General features: G+C 38.1%; 1 protein-coding gene across 5 annotated transcripts in view; it reads right to left on the bottom strand.

Moving 5' to 3' along the window:
• The window catches only part of DNAH3 (dynein axonemal heavy chain 3), a 171473-nt gene that overhangs the window by 46935 nt on the left and 103579 nt on the right, over nucleotides 1-20959 (bottom strand). For 4 of the 5 annotated variants that reach the window (XM_049111320.1, XM_049111321.1, XM_025416293.3 and 1 more), the window contains 3 exons: nucleotides 7584-7687; nucleotides 4866-5160; nucleotides 2877-3056 (listed from right to left, as the gene is read on the bottom strand). In XM_049111320.1, coding sequence (XP_048967277.1) covers nucleotides 2877-3056; nucleotides 4866-5160; nucleotides 7584-7687 — 579 coding nt within the window. Of the gene's footprint in view, nucleotides 1-2267; nucleotides 2508-2876; nucleotides 3057-4865; nucleotides 5161-7583; nucleotides 7688-20959 lie in introns of those variants that run through there. The other variant, XM_049111322.1, reaches the window with a different exon arrangement.

Raw genomic sequence — 20959 nt, 5'->3', positions numbered from 1 at the left:
TTGCATACTCATGGTGCAGTTAATTCTGTTCCTCTATCCTCATATGCATTTCAAAGTAATTTGCACCTGGATCTAGACATCTGATCTGATCAGGTTCAGATTCCGTTTCTGGCCAAATGGTAGGTGGTAATACATTCCTTCATTAGATGGAAGGAATGATGTCTCTCCTGTGATATTGGTAGCTACAGATGCTCAATGGCTAGATCTATTAATTCACTCATTAGTGTAAAGTGGTGATATTTTGATTCTATCATCTCTTTTTCATATATTAGCCGGAATATTTTTATAAAGAGACACTTACCCTTATCTAGGATTTGCTTATACCATGGTACATTTCAAATAATAGTCAGGATAAACGTTTGATTCCATTTATTTATCAGTTTTCAAGATAATAAATTGGTTCCTTACCATCCTCTGAAAATGACCAACCATCATCGTTATTATAGACTAATGGATTTAAATATATTTTGATAAATTTCAATCCATTAAAATCATCGTTGAAACTCTAATTTTCCCATCTTTGGCCAGTGAGAGCTTCCTTATGTTGCCAACTGAGTCCTGTTGACATGACTATTTAATCCTTTTTTTTTTTTAAGATTTTATTTATTTATTCATGACACACACACACACACACACACACACACACACATACACACACAGGCAGAGACACAGGCAGAGGGAGAAGCAGGCTCTATGCAGGGAGCCCAATGTGGGACTTGATCCCAGGACTCCAGGATCACGCCCTGGGTCGAAGGCAGGCACTAAGCTGCTGAGCCACCCAGGGATCCCCAACTGTTTAATCTTTGAAAGCTTTCTCATTATCTGGTATATCAAGAAGTTACAAGCTCATCTTGTATATCTTCTGCCCTAGCTATGCTCTGGTTCCTTTCAGTAGGAAACTGGATTTCAAGATAATCCAGGTACTAGGCATGTTCAGTGTTAATGAGATGTTTATTATTTCCTAGACCTAGTACATCAGTGGACATCATGAGTTACTACTGATATTTCTAATATAGGATTCTAGGGCTTTCACTTAATTTCATCTACATTACATCTCCTTTCTTCCATACTGAGACTCCTGGTTCTCAAGGACACAAGTGTCAGTGGAAAAAGAAACTTCCACAGTAACTCTTGTGTAATCCTACTTTACACAAAGCTCTTAGAATAAGAACCTACTACTACATACCAATTATGGTATGAAGACTCTTTAAAACTTTTTGTACTAGCTATCCTCATCTCTCCTCCATTTTTAAAAAGATTTCTTTTAAAAAATATATTTTATTTAAATTCAATTTGCCAACATATAGTCTAACACCCAGTGCTCATCTCATTAAGTGCCTTGCTTAGTGCCTGTCACCCATGGTTTGTCTTCCTCTCTAATTTTTCCTCACTCAGTTTCCCTCCTTTCCCTTATAGTCCCTTTCACTATTTCTTATATTCCACATATGAGTGAAACCAAAGACAATTATCTTTCTCTGATTAACTTATTTCACTCAGCATTATACCTTTCCTCCATTTTCAATTGTTCTATATTTCTGACACTGAGTCTTATAGCCTGTACCTATTATAATCTCTCTTAGGTAGTCTTAGTTCAACAGATAATAGTATATTTAATGCTTACTACAGGTTGTTATATCAACCTCTTTATAGTTATTTTCATCAAGTGAAACTCATTTTCTAGTAGGTTCCCGAGAATGGGCTTGTGGAAGTAAATCTGAGTTCTTGCATTCTGATCACAGTTTTCCTTTTATATGTGAAAGTCAGCTTTGCTGGTTATAAAATCCTTGACTCTTATTTTATTTCCTTGAACATCTTAAATATAATATTTCATTTTCTTCTGCATAAAGCATTGTGGTTAGACAGTTTTAAGATGCTCTAATTTTATTTATCTTAAAAGTCATGTAGTCTTTTGTGCCTAGATGCCCAAAAGATTTTTTCCTTTTCTTTAAAGTCCAGCAATTTTACTAGTGCATGTCTTGGTAGTGATCATTATTGAGTCTGTATTGGACTAAATAAGATTATCCTGTCCATTTTCCTTATGGTAAATTTTACAGATAAGAAGATTAAATGTCAGGGGGGAGAGTGAGGTCAAAGAATCTTAGGTTTGGGATCCCTGGGTGGCGCAGCGGTTTGGCGCCTGCCTTTGGCCCAGGGCGCGATCCTGGAGACCCGGGATCGAATCCCACATCGGGCTGCCGGTGCATGGAGCCTGCTTCTCCCTCTGACTATGTCTCTGCCTCTCTCTCTCTCTGTGACTATCATAAATAAACAAAAATTAAAAAAAAAAAAAGAATCTTAGGTTTAAAAATGGTATTAAGATTCTTAAACAATAATGTATCTCAGAATTAAAATACAGATCCTGGAAGAATCCAGTTGCCCCTGAAGCAAATGTATTTCTGAACTGTCAGGTGATAGGGAGAACTCTTATTTGTTTTTTTGTTTATTATTATTATTATTTTGCTTAGGCCACTTTTGTTTAGTTGTTTTATCGCTGGCAATCTGAAGAACTGTAAAAAACAAAACAGGTGAATCTGTTATCACTCCTGCTTGAGAACCTCTGGTCTAACCTCCTGCCTGGAATACATGCTGGCTACTCCTTTTCATATGGAGAGTTCCTCCAGGGAACTCTGTCCCTCCAGAGCCTAGCCAAAGACTCTCACATTTTCTTTTCATCTTCAGGTCCATTTCACACAACTTCCAACATGAAGTCTTCAAATTCCACTCCCTAGAGTGGGCCCAAACCCTTCTAGCTACAGCCTAAATATACTTTTATCCATCTTCCATCAGGACAGAGTGCCCTGTACCAACCATCCATCCACAAAGGTTGTCTGGCTCTGCTAGACAATGAAGAGGAATGAACTTTCTCTTTCACGTACCAGTAATGTCATTCCTTCCTCCCCCGGGGGGCCCCATGGCTGTCACAAGCAGCACATCCACAATGTCCAGCTTATTTGTGTCCTTCTTGTCAAACCAGCAACCATGGTCAATCCATTGCCTCAAGAGCTCAATGGGAGGCTGGGCCCCATACACCTCTTTGGCTGGCATGTTGAGGTCATCTGGGGAAAGAAGGCATGGCCACACATTGTAAGTCTTTGGGATCTCTTGCTTTCAGAGGAGGTATTAGATGACTATTCCCTTTATGGAGAGTCTGTTCCTAGTTGTCCCATTCCCACTCTAGGCAGGGCTCAGCCAGTGGATATTTTAACCATATGGGAAGAGGATTTCTGGGTTCTGGGCTCTCCTATTTCATTGAGATGTCTGCTTATTGTGACTTTAAGGATGCATGGATTGTCATCAACAAAGAGGCATTTAATCTTTTTCCCATTCCATCAACCACAATATATTGATTCTCTACTGTGCGCTGGATATTTTGTTAGTTTCTGGGGATATGGTGGTGAGGAAGACTGTCATACTCCCAGCCAACAGGGTACATAATTCAACCACCAGGTAACAACTGAAACCCAATGAGAGAAAAGTTTTGAGCTAGGGTTTTGAGGATCAAAACCGAAATGGCAGAGAAAGTGACTTTCTCAAGAGCAAAAATTGATTTCCCCCAATATCATATTATAATCCAGTCACTGCACATAGAAGGCACTCAATAAAATGGAAGCTCTCTTAATTTTCCCCTGAAAATGGATTGAATGCCCAGTTTGTATCAGATAACATTTCAAGGGTTTTATACATATCTCATCTAATCCAAATAATGACTTTATAAGGAAGATAGTATTACTTTTATGTTAGATATGAGGAACTGAGAGTCATGGAAGTTAAGTCACAATATGCCTAGGAGTAGAAAGTGATATTTGAACCTAGATCTGTTTGGTGACAAAGCTTAAATTGTTTCTGGATATTACCCTAAGAAATAAGAAGGAAGAACAGTTTGGGGAGAAGGGGAAAGGGAAGAAAAGAAAGGAAAAACAAAATAAAATTGGATTTCTGCCTTTAAGAAGCTAATGTTAGTGGGCAAGGATTTAAATTACACATAATATTCACTATCAATACATAAAATTTAAGGACAGGACATGGAATAACCCAGAAGAGGATGGCATTACTTTTATTAAGTGACAACCCTATGAGTTAGCAGTAAGATAGTAGAAAATATAATGTATTTGTCATAAAAAACAACAACAACCTGGGTTTGGGTCATGGCTCCAGAATTTTCTAGATGTTTGACAGAATTTAACCATCTGGAGCCATAATTAGCTGACTAGTAAAATGATAATGATGGTTAGCAACCTCACAGGGATGTTAGGGTCAAATGAAATAAATGAGGAAGTGCTTTGTAAACAGGTAAAATCCTGGGAAAATTCAATGTGCTTATTTCACAAATACTTATTTAGCAACTCTTAAGTTACTTCATTTACTGATAACATTTCTCTGACACAAAATGGAACAAGGAGTTTATCACAAAGTGAGTGTTGTTTTTGGAGATGCAAGAGGGTAAACACCCTTCTGGAACTAATTTTCACTATAAGGTAACCTTGCCTGATCCAAAGGCTTATCTTCATCTCAGGAGAAACTGGGAGCCTACCTGAGGCAAAAATGCCTGGACTATATCTTACTTACTGAAAATCTGACATATAGTACTTGATCAAGAAATACATGGTAATGAAAGAAAGAAAGGAAAGGAAAAATTAAATTAAAGATGAGAGAAAAGGAGGGAAGGAAGGGGGAAGTAGAAGGAAAAAGGAAGGGAAGAAGGATAGAGAAGAAAAGGGGAGGGAAGGAATACTAAATTATATTAGTCAGAAATACATCATTTCTTAGAGAGAGTAAAAGGGCTGTACAGTGGTCCTACAAAGGGGGTTGTGGTTGCTGCAGCATAGAAGAATCTGGTTGTGCTCAGATTCAGGCTAATGTCTTACCCACAAATACCACCGCTTTCTTCCCTATGGGAGGCCCAAAAAGGCCCTTCCGCCGCCGATCCAGCTTGGACATGATGATATCCTGAGTCTGATTAGCTGAGGTTCGGGCAGAAAAATTGATGAAGTTGGGTAGGTAAGTGTTTTTGGGAAGGCGAAGAAGGAAATTGTTGGTAATGACTGATTTGCCAGTGCCTGTGGGCCCCACAAACAGCACTGGAATTTCATGGTCCAGATAGGTTTTCAAGAAGAAGGACTGTCTGGCTGTCTCCATTGTGGGGATGATGAGTTCTGAAACCTGTACCACAAAGACATGGGACAGTCTTGTTACTGGGCCAGGAGGCTGGGTCGGCACTTGGGAGACTTATTATCCATTAAGCTTCATCCCTTACTATCTTTATGACCTTGAGTGAATATTTAACTCCACTGGGGACCTTAGTTTCTTCATCTGTGAGACAGGATAATAAAGGCACCCAGATCACCAAGCTGTTTTGAGGATTAAATAAGATCATACATGTCAAGATGGGCATTTTGGGCTCTGTTTTGTAGATGAGGAAACTGAGGTCCAGAGCTCTTCTGCAATTTGCCCAAGTAACACAGCAAGTGTGGAAACACAGGGACTTGAATTCCAGCTTGTCTGATTCCAAAGTCTATATCATGGTATAGGTACCAATTACACTAAGGACCAGTCTATAGCTGTTGTCCCCTGAGATCATTGCTCTGAACCAACCCATCTGCCTTGCCCCAAAGTCCACTTCCCATATGTCATCTCTACTCCAGGCTTGGGAGGGTCGGGTGTGACTCTCAGCCCCCATTCCCTGCACTTATTCCTGATCTGCTTTTTCCAACACTCAGATCCCCACTTAACCTTTTTTTTCTTTTTTCCAATATGGCCATTATTACACTCTTCCTGGTATTCAGCCCCCAAATGGATTCTAAGGGCTTGGTCTTGGGCTCCTGGAATCCCTATTACTTTGAGTAGAATACCTTACCTTAGCTTGACTTCCTTGAGCCTGAACCCTTGTAACCATTTGGCTACATTTGGTCCCTCTGTGGGAAGAGAGGAGGGGACTGGAAGATGTATATCATATGCTGACATCTCCTTACATGCCTAGGCTGGAAGGGGCTCCTTATATGGAGCCACTGTGTTGCACACCTCCAGAAAGCCCCATGCACATTGTGGTTTATGGAAATGGTGTCCCTAAAGCAAAGCTAGACCAAAATACCAATGGTGCAAACTGAGTCTGTACATACAGAGCAACATGGCAGCTCTCTGTGTACTAATAGAAAAAGGCTGGGCTACTTTTGATAAGTAATTTACTCAAAGGAAAAGGAATAGACAGGGCAGGAATTGAAGTGTAGAGGAAGAGAATTAATAGGTTTTGAACTATGGAGGGTTTGCCTGCATTATCCCCTGCAGTTTTCCCAGTAACCCTCTGAGGCTGGAGAATTACTGGCTCACCTGTCCAAAGCCACAGAGCCAGGAAGTGGTGCTGAATGCAAGGCCAGGCACAAGATGCTTATTTTGCTACCAAGATGAAATTTAAAGCAAGTTGGGTTTCAGAGATTTTTAATTTCAGAGACTAGAACACTTGACAAAGGGAAAATTTTTAGCAGAACTTAGAATCTCTCTGAGTTGGACAATCTTATTTGTATGAATTCAGCACAATTTCAAACCCCTGGAGTTCAGATGACTAAGCTCTTTAAGGTGAATTCAAGTTTTGGACCTCCATGCTTGGGGCTTCTGAACAACACTCAGCCTCCAGAGTGTGTCCTAAATTCAGCACACATCTACCTCTGCTTATCACACCATCTTCAGGATCAGCTGTGGTCCTGCTAGCTGTCTGACTTGATTGTCAATATTCCCACTTTTCCATCCACTGTCCACCACTCAATTTGGGGCCTGAATGATCTGCAATCACCCCCAGAAAGATAAAGTATGTCCGCTACATATTACTAACAGGCAAATTTTCCACAAAGAAATGAGCAGGAGTTGTAGCTGAATCATCTGTTAACCAGAAAACCTGTAAATCAGCACTGTTTTTCTAAGAATCCTCATCAAGGGAATTTTTTGGGAATTTTGAAGAAAAGGCAACAATCTTTTTTGGCTGAGATGTCTGAGAGGTAAGACCTATCACCACCTGGCATTGATAACTGATCACATGACAGTGCTAATAATCAAAATAGTAACTGACCTAGATCTAGCACATAACATGTGCCACGTGTTCATGCAGAGTGCCTTCAGTTCTTGCAAACACCCTTTTTTTTTTTAAAAAAAAGAAGATTTTATTTATTTATTCATGAGACACAGAGAGAGAGAGAGAGAGAGAGAGAGAGAGGCAGAGACACAGGCAGAGGGCAAAGCAGGCTCCACGCAGGGAGCCCGACGTGGGACTCGATCCTGGGTCTCCAGGATCAGGCCCTGGGCTGAAGGCAGCGCCAAATCGCTGAGCCACCTGGGCTGCCCACAAACACCCTTTAAGTATTTCTCTTCTATTGTGTAGTTGAGTAACTTGAAGCAAAGAGTGTGAAGGCTGAGTAAGGAATCTGCATCTAATTCTAAAGCCCATGCTTTTGAAGGTTGATCTAGCTCATGTTTAAAACTTTTTCTAAAGAAAGTTTTCAAAAATGTGAATACAGAACTGATGTTAACTCCTCCACCTTGTGAAAATTCAGGCAATTTTAGAAAACAAAACTCTAGGACAAATGCCTCTCTTTTACCTTTGCATTAGCTGGGATATTTTCCTCCTCTTTGGTGATATATTCTGTCCATGTGTACCAATGTCCACCACCTTGCTTGAGGAAATAAAAATCATAGATGCTTCCTGGATTCAAAGACACAGGACAGGTCATCAGTACATTACATTTCATACTTAAGGTATTTTATCACTCAGCTAGAGCCATCTAAATGTGTAACTACCAGTACTGGCAGAGCTGTGGTGAAACTTACATTAATGGTAACTGTATAAATTGGAAAAACACCTTTCAAAGAGTAGTGACCTTGGGATCCCTGGGTGGTGCAGCAGTTTGGCGCCTGCCTTTGGCCCAGGGCGCAATCCTGGAGACCCGGGATCGAATCCCACGTCGGGCTCCCGGTGCATGGAGCCTGCTTCTCCCTCTGCCTGTGTCTCTGCCTCTCTATCTCTGTGTGTGTGTGTGTGTGACTGTCATAAATAAATTTTAAAAAAATTGTGATTTCCTTAAAAAAAAAAAAGAGTAGTGACCTTATCATTTGTATAAAAAATGGTAGGTACTAATTATACAAATAGTTATTTTAACAATGTAAAACAAGAAGTATTGAAAAGAACAGCAAAAGAAGACAATAAATCAAATCTTACATCCAGAAATAACTTTTGATGGTAACCTTGGCTTTCTCTTTAGGGACACAAATACACTGAACATGGAAGGACGGATAAAAGTAAAGGATTTGATAAGGACAGGATCTTTGATATTACATATTATACCATTATATATTATACTATAATATATTAATATTAGTGTACACATATATAATTACATATCACATATAAAAACTATTACATTATACATAATCTATCATATACTATTTTTTATTAATGTTTTTAAATATTTTATTTATTTATTCATGAGAGACACAGAGAGAGAGTCAGAGACATAGGCAGTGGGACAAGCAGGCTCCCCACAGGGAGCCTATACCAGACTCTATTCCAGGATCACGACCTGAGCCAAAGGCAGACGCTCAATCACTGAGCCACCCAGGTGTCCCTATATTATACTATTTTAAAATAAAGATGTTAAATTTCATTTCACTTAACTCTAGCAGAAGAAAAGGAGCCTGAGTAAAACTGAAGGACCTGTTAAACTTCAGATAAATCATGATTTACTATAAGAGATATTAGTTTCTAAAAGATGTTTTTTGGGAAAAAATTGAGGTATGATTGACATATAAAATAGTTTCTGGTGTACAACATAATGATTTGATATTTGTATATATTGCAAAATGATCATCACAGTAAGTCTAGTTAACATTTGGGATCATGACCTGAGCTGAAGGCAGTCACTTAAATGACTGAGCCACTCAGGTGCCCCCTTTTAAAAAAATTTTTATTTTTAAAGCTTTATTTATTTGTTTTAGACACACACACACACACACACACACACACACACAGAGCAAGGTAAGAGGGGCAGAGGGAGAGAAAATCTTAAGCAGACTCTGGGCTGAGCGTGGAGCCCAACACTGGGCTTGATCCCAGGACCCTGACATCATCATGACCTGAGCCAAAACCAAGAGTCAGATGCTTAACTGGCTGTGCCATGGTAAGGTTTTCTTTTTAGATTCATTCATTCTGTCTGTCTGCCTCTTTCTTTCTGTCTCATGTTTGTAGTTTCCATATCATTTTTGCTCTGATATAATGAAGTAAGTTCTTCTTGACATCTTTCCCAACGTTATCTGAAGCCAATTTATCTTCCCTACTTTCCTGACCACAATTCAAGGATTGGTCTGGCTTTCTTTTCTGTAGCATGAAGTTACAGGGTTGGGTAAAAGGAAATATTCAATTGCCCTTCCTGGAAATCTGGGCTGTATACTCCCTTTCTACAATTTGGCCAATTTTTCTAAACTATGGTTCCCAACCCAGCTAGTGACATACCCCACACTCCTATAGCATTCATCTCACAACTCTGACACAGCATAGAGCTCTGGAAGATATAAACCCTGGTAGTTGCTCCCACCTGTACTAAGATCCTACAGGAGCATACAGGGGCTTCACATGTCCAAGGGTTTCTCTTAGACATTGTTCACATCTGCAGGCACCATCTGCTTCTCTCCACTGTAATCTGGTGATGACCAGGGAGAACTCTCAAGATTTTGTCAACTCACTACCTTTCCTCCCAACATTGCTCTTAGGAGAAGAGTGGGGTGGTGGATTCTGGGTTGAGAGATAGAACACGCCAGATCGTGTGCTTCTCTGTCCACCACTTTTCAATGCTTAGAAAATCAGGTTGGAACATTTCCTGAAGCTATTGCTGGGAAAATTTTAGGCTAAAATTGTCATTGTTGTTTTTGTTCATTTCCTTAGGTATTATCTCTTCTCCTACATCACTCTGCAGCTTTACCTAGAAGTTAATCTGGCATAACACTTTTAGAAAGCAATCTGGCATTAGGCTTACAGAGCTACAAAAATGTTCTGTAGTCTAAGTCAGAAATCCCACTTCTGGGAATTTGTCATAAGGAAATAATTCACAATGAAAATAATCTCTATACATGAGTATGCAGCACCATCTGTGATAGCAAAAATTTGGAAATCATTTACATGTCTCACATTAGGAGACCAGTCAAAGTTATGTCTTATGAGATGAATGGATTATTTTGCAAAAACTAAGTATTAACATTAAAAAATGGTTTTAAGAAACAATGACAGATTGGGGCAACTGGGTGGCTCAGGCAGTTAAGCATCTGCCTTCAGCTCAGGTCATGATCTCAGGGTCCCGGGATCAAGCCCTGTGTCAGGCTCCCTGCTCAGTGGTGAGAATGCTTTTCCCTCTTCCTCTGTGCCCCGCAATCCCCAGCTTCTGCTCTCTCCCTCTCTCTCAAATAAATAAATACAATCTTTTTTTAAAAATAAATACAATCTTTAAAAAATGAATGACAGATGACAATAGAATGGAAATAGAATATATATCATTATGGTAACTAGCTACAGAGCTGAAATCAGGTGGACCAGACAGAGAAAAGATTTTTTGAAAACTGAAATACTTGTGACAGGGTAGTATGAACAAAGATACTTTTTGGTCATTTTTATTTAATAGAATTCATTTTCTTTTACAATAAAAGAGGAGACACTAAAAGCATCTGAATCAGAAAATTATTTGTCTCCCTTCTCTGGCTGATATGATTAGCCAGAGCTAGTTTGTGGCTTGATACAGGAACATTAAGGCCAAACAGAAAAGGTTCAACTGAGTAAAAGTAGATTTACCAGCTATGTGACCTTGGCTAAGGTTACCATTTGTTGTACACCTGTAAAATGAGTCTGATTTTACGTCAAGCTCAGAAAATCGCTGCAGAGGATAAATGAAATACATATGTCAGACATGTTGCATAGCTCTGAGCACACAGATAAGCACTGAAAAGATTTGGCTCTAGGTCTCTGGTTCTTACCAGAGCAATGGTTCTTGTTCACTCTGTACTGTGATTTTAACCCAAATTCTGGTCCAGAAAGGAGAGAACAGTAGAAATAGTACAAATCCATGTAATTCTATTACCTCTGACCATCTCCTACTTTACTCTGTGCTCCTCTCTGACACTTGAGAGAATAAGGTAGATTTTTCAAAAAAGAAGTGAATTTTCAAAGGCACCCAGTGAATAGGTGTATAAAGGGAAATTTAGCACTTTCTGGACAGGTAAATCTCTGGGTTGACAAACAAGGATCCATGCTAGATGATGTGAACCTAACCTTGAGAGAATCCCCTAAAGGCCTGTTTGCTTTCCTTAATGTATGCTCCCCACTGTAGTTCCTCCAGCATTTATCTCAGAAGTCCACTAATACCACAGCTCCTGAGCATGAAAAGCTTAGAACACAATGCCTTGTAAGGTCAGGGAAGGCCTCCTTGGAGCTCTTACCATGAAATTTCTAACCCTGGGTCTTTGTGGAAAGGCTAGAAAGGCATTTTAATCTTTTGAAGTTGGTAATAAGAAAGTATACTCAGAGCCAGACATGAGAGGTCACATATTCCATGATTTTGTACATATGAAATACCTGGAAAAGGCAAATATAAAGCAGGTGAGTGGTTGCCTGGGGCTAAAAATGGGAACAGGGATTAACTGAAAATGGGCCTGAAAGATATTATTAGGGTGATGAAAATGTTCTGAAATTGGATTATGGTGACAGTTGCACAACTATGCAAATTCACTAAAAACCACTGATTTGTACACTTATGTGGGATAATTTTATGTTATGTAAATTATACCTCAATAAAGTTGTTATATATAAAAAAAGCATACTTAGTACTTAAAACATATCTTTTGATTCAAATGGGTTCTGGCTAGGAGTTTTGTAATTTCAAACTAAAATACTTATTAAGGCAGAAGAGAAAGAAGTGGAACGATGTCACTGGGGGAAAAAAAACTGAAAAAAATCTCAGAATCTTCAGCTGGAATGGAAAATCTTACCCTAAGAGATTGCATGAAGAAAGACAACAGAGGCCACCAGGAAACTCAGGTTACAGCCCACACAGAAAATTGGGTAGCTGTTTCTTTGCCCTGCCAGGTATTAATCTGGACAGACTGTCTTATTTTCTCCTCACTAGGAGAGTGAGGGGCAGCAGGGTCTCAGTCCATAACGAGTAAGGAAGAGTCAGGCAGAGCACCTTAGATTCAGAGACATAGTCTTTCAAAGTAAAGAGCCGCAGTTGCCTCTCTGTTGAGGAACTTCCCTTTTCTAGAATGTTCACAGGAAATAAATAGAAAAGGCAGCCTCCAACAGATGGCATTAGTTGATCACGTGTGGTCATTGGATGTTGGCCATCCTATTGTTCCTTACTGTAGAACAGAGTTTATAGCACCTGGGTTTATTTTAAAAGTGTTATATGGGGGCATTTCGGTGGTTCAGTTGATTAAGTGTCTGACTCTTAGTTTCAGCTAAGGTCCTGATCTCAGGGTCATGAGATGGACCCCTGTGTTGGGCTCCACACTCAGAGGGGAGTCTGCTTAAAGACTCTTTCTCCCTCTACACACCTCTGCCAGCACCTATGCTCATGCATGCTCTCTGTCCCTAAAATAAATGAATAAATCTTTAAAAAAAATAAAAAATAAAAGTGTCATATGAATATTATTTACCCTGATCATGTCCAAAAGCAGTGAGAAGTTGGAAAACTAGCAGAAAGAGAGATGTATGATTACTATGTTGAAAAAGTAAAGCTTAACTTTCTGTGGACAGATTTACACTGATCACTTGCAAGGTGTCATTGTAGTCTGATAAATGGCCTTTTCGACTCAAATTTGCTTTTAACCAAAGTACTTGCTGCAAAAGAAGGTATGTGAGGAAACCAATTTTCAGTACATGTGGAAATTATGGTTTTTCTTACACTACATCAATTGAGTAGGATGTGGAGGGAGGAGGCAAGGCCATCACAGTAGACAGATGTTATAGGGCAAAGTTACCTAGAAACTCAGTGGGAGCTGTATATATATATATATATATCACTAGCCCTCCAGCTGCAGAAGGAAAGGAAAGATGTCACAAAGTGGACCAAGAATGAGATCAAGGGCACTTTATGCACCATCTTGGCTGACACAAAGCACGAACAGATTGATCTGAAAGGAAGAGAAAAGCAGAAAATACCATATGGAAACTGTGAAAAAAAAATACTGTAATATAAAGGAATATAACAGGGAAATTATACCTGAAGAACATACCTCTGAACCTTGCTTAATTTAAGGCTCAAAACCAAATTTCAGGATACTGAATGGAATCCTAAATAGAGTACAAAAAGACACTTTTTTTTCTTTTTCTTCTTTTTCTTTTTATTTTTTTAAAAGATTTTATTTATTCATGAAAGACAGAGAGAGAGAGGCAGAGAGAAGCAGAGACACAGGCAGAGGGAGAAGCAGGCTCCATGCCAGGAGCCCGACACGGGACTCGATCCCACGGGACTCGATCCCAGGACTCCAGGATCACACCCTGGGCCAAAGGCAGGCGCCAAACCGCTGAGCCTCCCAGGGATCCCCTTTTTTTTCTTTTTTTTTATGAAACAGGGAAAAAAAAGCCATAAGGAGAAAACAGGCTAAGATAAAAATGCAAGATGAGATTTTAAAAAGGAAGATGGATGAGTTAATAGAGATGAGAATGATGGTGACAGTGATAAGAAGACAGCAATAAAAATCACTAATGTTATACCTTTTATATACCATGCTTTTATTCTAAATGTGTTTATATTTGTTAATTCATTTAATTCTTTTTTAAAAAGATGTTATTTATTTATTCATGAGAGACAGAAAGAGAGAGAGAGGCAGAGACATAGACAGAGAGAGAAGCAGACTCCTCACAGGAAGCCCAATGTGGAACTGGATCCCCGCACCTGGGATCACACCCTGAGCCAAAGACAGATGCTCAACCGCTGAACCACCCAGGCATCCCCTAATTCTTTAAATTTATTTTATTTATTTATTTGAGAGGGAGAATGAGTGTGAATGGGGGAGGGACAGAGGGAAAGGATCTCAAGCAGACTCCATGCTGAATGTGGAGCCCAATGTAGGACTCAACCCACAACCCCAGGATCATAACTGAGCTGAAATCAAGAGTTGGATGTCTAACTGACGAAACCATCCAGGTGCCCCATTAACTCATTTAATTCTTATATGAACACCAAGACTGTATACTATTATTATTGTCCCCATTTTATAATTGAGGAAACTGAGAGGGAATAAGCAACTTCCTTAAGGCTAACTAATAAGTTCTGGAGGCAGGATTCAGGCCCTGACAATATGACTTGCTTTTAATCATTACATTAAGAAAGGATAACAAGGAAACAAAAGATAACAATAACAGAACTAAAATCATTCATGGTAGTAAAAGCATAACTGAAGTTGTAGGTGACATACTAAAATGAAAAAAATATGCATCTTAAAAGGAAAAAAAACACAAAAATAAGAAAAGACGTGATAGATATGAAAGCTAGACCATTAAGCTTTCCCTCAATGATGATGACAGAAAGGACTCATCACAATCCAGGGAAAATTTAGAAAAGGAACCTATATTTAGATAAAGTCTGTTAAAAAAAAAACAAAGCAAAACCCTATAATGGAGCATTAAAGAACACAAAAAACCCAATCAGAACATAGGAAAAACAAATACCTGTTACGTATAAAAAATTCAATCTCACTTATAATTAAAAAGAGAAGAAATTAAATTAAATCCTATTTCATACTACAAATGTGAACAGAACATCAAAATACATAAGATAGGTTGGCAAAAATTAATAGAAAAAATCCAATATTACAGTTGGAGACTTCAAGCCCCCTCTATCTGTATTTGACAGATAGTGGGCAGAAAATAAGTGAGGATATAGTTAAATTGAATAGCACCATCACCATCAACTGGACCTCAATGACATTTATAGATTATTTCAACAACAGCAGAATACATTTTTCTCAAGCTCACAAGGAACATTTTCCAAGAGATATCACATTCTGGGCTGTAAAACACACCTTAAAAAATTTAAGGAGTAGAAATCATGCAGTAAATGCTTTCAGACACAATGTAATTAAAGTAGGAATCAGTAACAAAAAGATAACTGGAAGATATCCAAATACTTGAAGATTAAACAACAGACTTCTAAATAACACATGAATCGAAGAAGAGTCTCAGGAGAAATTTTAATATATTTGAAATAAATGATAATGACAACTTAACTTTTTAAATCTGTGGGATTCAGTGAAAGATGAGCTTCTAGAGAAATTTATGGCATTGAATGCATATGTTAGAAAAGAAGAAAGCTCTAAAATTGATCATCTAAGCTTCCACCTTAGGAAACTAGAAAATGAAGAGCAAATTAATTCCAAAATAAGGAGGAGGGATCCCTGGGTGGCGCAGCGGTTTGGCGCCTGCCTTTGGCCCAGGGCCCGATCCTGGAGACCCGGGATCGAATCCCACGTCGGGCTCCCGGTGCATGGAGCCTGCTTCTCCCTCTGCCTGTGTCTCTGCCTCTCTCTCTCTCTCTCTCTCTCTATCATTAAAAAAATTATAAAAAAAAAAACAAAATAAGGAGGAGAAAATAAATAATAAAAATTAAAGCAGAAATCAAGGAAATTGAAAACAGAAAATCAACAGAGATAAATCAACAAAACCAAAAACTGTTTCTTTGAAAAGATTAATCAGATTGATAAACCTCTAGCCAGGCCAACCAAGGGAAAAAGAGAGAAGATACAAATTACTAATATCAGAAATGGAAGAGGAACCATCACTACTGATATCAGGGACATTAGGAGGATAATAAAAGAATAATAGGAACAACTCTATGACCACAAATTTGATAACTTAGATGAAATAAAATAAATTCCTTGAAAGAGATAATTTACCAAAACTCACATAAGGAGAAAGATATAATTTAAAAAGAATGACATATATTAAAGGAACTGAATCAACAATTAATAATCTTCCAAAAGAGAGAGCACTAGACCTGGATGATGAATTCTACTAACCATTCTACTAACCATTTAAGGAAAAAGAATTATACCAATTTCTTACAATCTTCTCCAGAAAATAAAAGCATATTTATTTTTGAGGTCAGCATAATCTTGATCCCAAAACCAAAGACACAAGAGAGGAAGACTACAGACATTATGTCTCACCAAAACAGATGCAAAAATCCTTAATAAAATATTGGCAAATTAAATCTAACAATGTATTTTAAAAAACTACACACCACAATCAACCAGGATTTATTCTAGGTATATAAGGCATAAAATCAATTAATGTAATCTATTACAGGAACAGATTAAAGAAGAAAAATCACATGATCATATCAGTAGAGTTCAGAAAAAACATTTGACAAAATCCAACACCCATTCATGATAAAAACTCTCAGTAAACTAGGTATAGAAGAGGAACTTCCTCAACTTGAGAAAGAACATCAAAACAAAACACCTATGGCTAACATCATACTTAGCATCAGGAACTAGATACTTTCCCCTTAAGATAAGATGCCTCCTCTCATCACTCCTATTCAACATCATATAGGAAGTCCTAGCTTATGCAATAAGATTGTTTCAAAAAGGCAATAAAAGATTGGGAAGGAAGAAATAAAACTGTCTTTGTTTGCTGATGGCAAACATCCATATGATTATCCTGAATGGATAATCATCCATTCAGGAAATCCCAACAGAATTAACCAAACACTACTGGAACTTGTCGGTGATTATAGCAAGATTGTAAGATATAAGGTTAATATACAAAAGTCAAGTGCTTTCCTATATACCAGAAATGAAAAATAGGAATTTGAAGTTAAAAACATAATGCCATTTACATTAGTACAAAATATAAAATACTTGAATAAATCTAATAAAAAATGTAAAAGAGCTATATGAGGAAAATTATAAAATGCTGATGAAGGAAATCAAACAAGATTTAAATAAGTGGAGATAGAATCCATGATTATGGATAGAAAGATTCAAAAGTTCAGGTGTCAGTCCTTTTCAACTTGATCAATAGCTTCAACACAATCCCAGTAAAAATCCCAGCAAATTATTCTGTAGGTATTGAAAACTGGTTCTAAAGTTTCTATGGAATAGCCAACAAAATATTGATGGACAACAAAGACAGAGGACTTATACTACCCAACTTCAAGACTTACTATGAAGCTATAGTAATTAAGACAGTACAGTATTGGTAAAAGAATACACAGATCAGTGGAACAGACTAGAGAATCCAGAAATATGCCCCCACACAAATAGAGTCAAGTGATTTTTGACATAAGAGCAAAGACAATTCAATGGAGAATAGTCTTTTCAAAAACTGGCTCTGGAACAAGTAGACATCTATGGACAAACAAAAGGAACCTAGACTCAGATCTTATATCTTTCACAAAAATTAATTTAAAATGGATAATAGGTTTAAATGCAAAACACAAAACTATAATACTTGTAGAAGATAACATAAGAAAAAATCTAGGTGACTTTGAGTTTGATGTTGACTTTTTCAATACAACACAAAAAGCATGACCCATGAAAGAAAAAAATGGGCAAGGTGGATTCCATTAAAATTCAAAACTTAGGCTCTATTGAAGATACCATTAAGAAAATGAAAAGACAAGACACAGTGTGGAAGAAAATATCTGCAAAACATATCTGATAAAGGAGTTATATCCAGAATACACAAAGAATACTTAAACTATAAGAAAACAAACTCAACCATAAGAAAATAAACAATCTAATTTAAAAATGAGTGAAAGATCTGAACAGTAACTCCCCAAAGGAGATATAGAGGTGGTAAATAAGAATACAAAAAGAGGCTCAAGGGGTGCTGGCTGGCTCAGTCAGTAGAGTGTGGAACTCTTCATTTTGGGGTTGTGAGTACAAGCCCCACACTGCATATAGGTATTACTTAAAACATCTTTAAAAAAAAAAGATGCTCAACATCATATGTCATTAGGCAATTGCAAATTATTATTATTATTATTATATTTATATATTTTATGTATTTATTTATTCATGAAAGACACAGAGAAAGAGGTAGAGGGAGAAACAGGCTCCCTTCAGGAGCTCGACACAGGACTCAATCCCAGGACTCCAGGATCATGACCTGAGCCAAAAGCATATGCTCAACCACTGAGCCACCCAGATACCTTAGACAATTGCAAATTATAACAAGATACCACTACACACCTATTAGAATGGCTAATACCAACACTGACAACGCTAAATGCTAAGGCAGATTGAGAGCAATAGGTATTCTCATTCATTGCTGTTAGGAATACAAAATGGTGCAACCACTTTGGAAGACATGTTTGAGAGTTTCTTACAAAGCTAAACACAGGCTTACCATTTGATGCAAGACTCATGGTCCTGGGTATCTACCAAATGAATTGAAAACTTATATCCACACAAAAACCTTAATATGAATGTTTATACCTGCTTTATTTTAAATTTCCCCAAATTGGAATAAGCCAAAATGTACTTTAATAGGTGAATTAATAAATAGCCATATAATGGGATATTATTCAGTGATAAGAAGAAATAACCTATCAAGGCATACAAAGATCTAAAATGTCTTAAATGCATATGACTAAGTGAAAAAAGCCTGAAAGGCTACACACTGTATGATTCCAACTATATCACATGCTGGGAAGGGTGAAACTATACAGATAGGAAAACAATCAATCAATGGTTGCCAAGAGTTAAGGGGACAGGGGGGATGAATAGGTGGAACTAAGGATTTCTAGGGTAATATTAAACTACTTTATATGATACTGTAATGGTGAATAGATGATGTTACTTGTTAAAACTCTTAGAAGAAAAGTATAAAATACAAAGAGTGAAAATACAAACTATGGACTTTAGTTAAAATATAATTTATCAGTATTAGTTCATCAACTATAACAAGTATACTACACTGATGCAAGATGTTAATAATGGGGAGATTGGGAGGGAGGGGTGGTTTGGGAAAGGGACAAGTGGGAACTCTGTACTTCACACTCATTTTTCTCCATAAACCTAAAACTGCTCCAAAATTAATGTTTATTGGGGAGCCTGGGTGGCTCAGTTGGTTAAGCATCTGCCTTCAGCTCCAGTCCAGGGATCGAGGCTCCTTGCTCAAAAGGGATTCTGCTTCTCCCTCTCCCTTTGCTCCTCCCACTTCTGCTCTCTCGCATATGCTCACACACTCTCTCTCAAATAAATAAAAAAATATTTTTAAAAATAAATAAAATTAACATCTATTAAAATATTTTTTACATGCTGAGTGAAGTAAGTCAATTGGAGAAGCACAATCATTATATGGTTTCATTCATAAGGGGAATATAAAAAAATAGTGAAAGGGATTATAGGGAAAGGGAGAGAAAATGAGTGGGAAAGGTTAGAGAGGGTGACAAAGCATGAGAGACTCCTAACTCTGGGAAACAAACAAGGGGTAGTGGAAGGGGAGGTGGGCAGGGGGATGGGGTGACTGGGTGACAGGCACTGAGGGGGGCACTTGACAGGATGAGCACTGGGCGTTATACTAGATGTTGGCAAATCAAACTCCAATAAAATATATATTAAGAATAAAAAAATAAAATATTTTTTACAAAGAGAAGAAAGTTAAAATGAAATAGCATTTTTGCATTTCAAATTGCCCAAGATTTTAAAAAATGGTAATACTCAGGATGGTGAAGGCACAGGGGAAATTTAGCTTTAAAAGCTCTAAAATTTATCCATTCATCTTTCGATGGACACCGAGGCTCCTTCCACAGTTTGGCTATTGTGGACATTGCTGCTATAAACATTGGGGTGCAGGTGTCTCGGCGTTTCATTGCATCTGAATCTTTGGGATAAATACCCAACAGTGCAATTGCTGGGTCGTAGGGCAGGTCTATTTTTAACTCTTTGAGGAACCTCCACACAGTTTTCCAGAGTGGCTGCACCAGTTCACATTCCCACCAACAGTACAGGAGGGTTCCCCTTTCTCCGCATCCTCTCCAACATTTGTGGTTTCCTGCCTTGTTAATTTTCCCCATTCTCACTGGTGTGAGGTGGTATCTCATTGTGGTTTTGATTTGTATTTCCCTGATGGCAAATGATGTAGAACATTTTCTCATGTGCATGTTGGCCATGTCTATGTCTTCCTCTGTGAGATTTCTTTTCATGTCTTTTGCCTATTTCATGATTGGATTGTTTGTTTCTTTGGTGTTGAGTTTAAGAAGTTCTTTATAGATCTTGGAAACTAGCCCTTTATTTGATACGTCATCTGCAAATATCTTCTCCCATTCTGTAGGTTGTCTTTGAGTTTTGTTGACTGTATCCTTTGCTGTGCAAAAGCTTCTTATCTTGATGAAGTCCCAATAGTTCATTTTTGCTTTTGTTTCTTTTGCCTTCGTGGATGTATCTTGCAAGAAGTTACTGTGGCCGAGTTCAAAAAGGGTGTTGCCTGTGTTCTCCTCTAGGATTTTGATGGAATCTTGTCTCACATTTAGATCTTTCATCCATTTTGAGTTTATCTTTGTGTATGGTGAAAGAGAGTGGTCTAGTTTCATTCTTCTGCATGTGGACGTCCAATTTTCCCAGCACCATTTATTGAAGAGACTGTCTTTCTTCCAATGGATAGTCTTTCCTCCTTTATCGAATATTAGTTGACCATAAAGTTCAGGGTCCACTTCTGGGTTCTCTATTCTGTTCCATTGATCTATGTGTCTGTTTTTGTGCCAGTACCACACTGTCTTGATGACCACAGCTTTGTAGTACAACCTAAAATCTGGCATTGTGATGCCCCAGATATGGTTTTCTTTTTTCTTTTTCTTTTTTTGTTTATTTATGATAGTCACACAGAGAGGCAGAGACATAGGCAGAGGGAGAAGCAGGCTCCATGCACCGGGAGCCCGACATGGGATTTGATCCCGGGTCTCCAGGATCGCGCCCTGGGCCAAAGGCA

Source organism: Canis lupus, chromosome 6 (genome assembly GCF_003254725.2).
Source record: "Canis lupus dingo isolate Sandy chromosome 6, ASM325472v2, whole genome shotgun sequence".
Lineage (NCBI taxonomy): Eukaryota > Metazoa > Chordata > Mammalia > Carnivora > Canidae > Canis > Canis lupus.
This window is presented reverse-complemented; position numbering and strand designations above follow the sequence as displayed.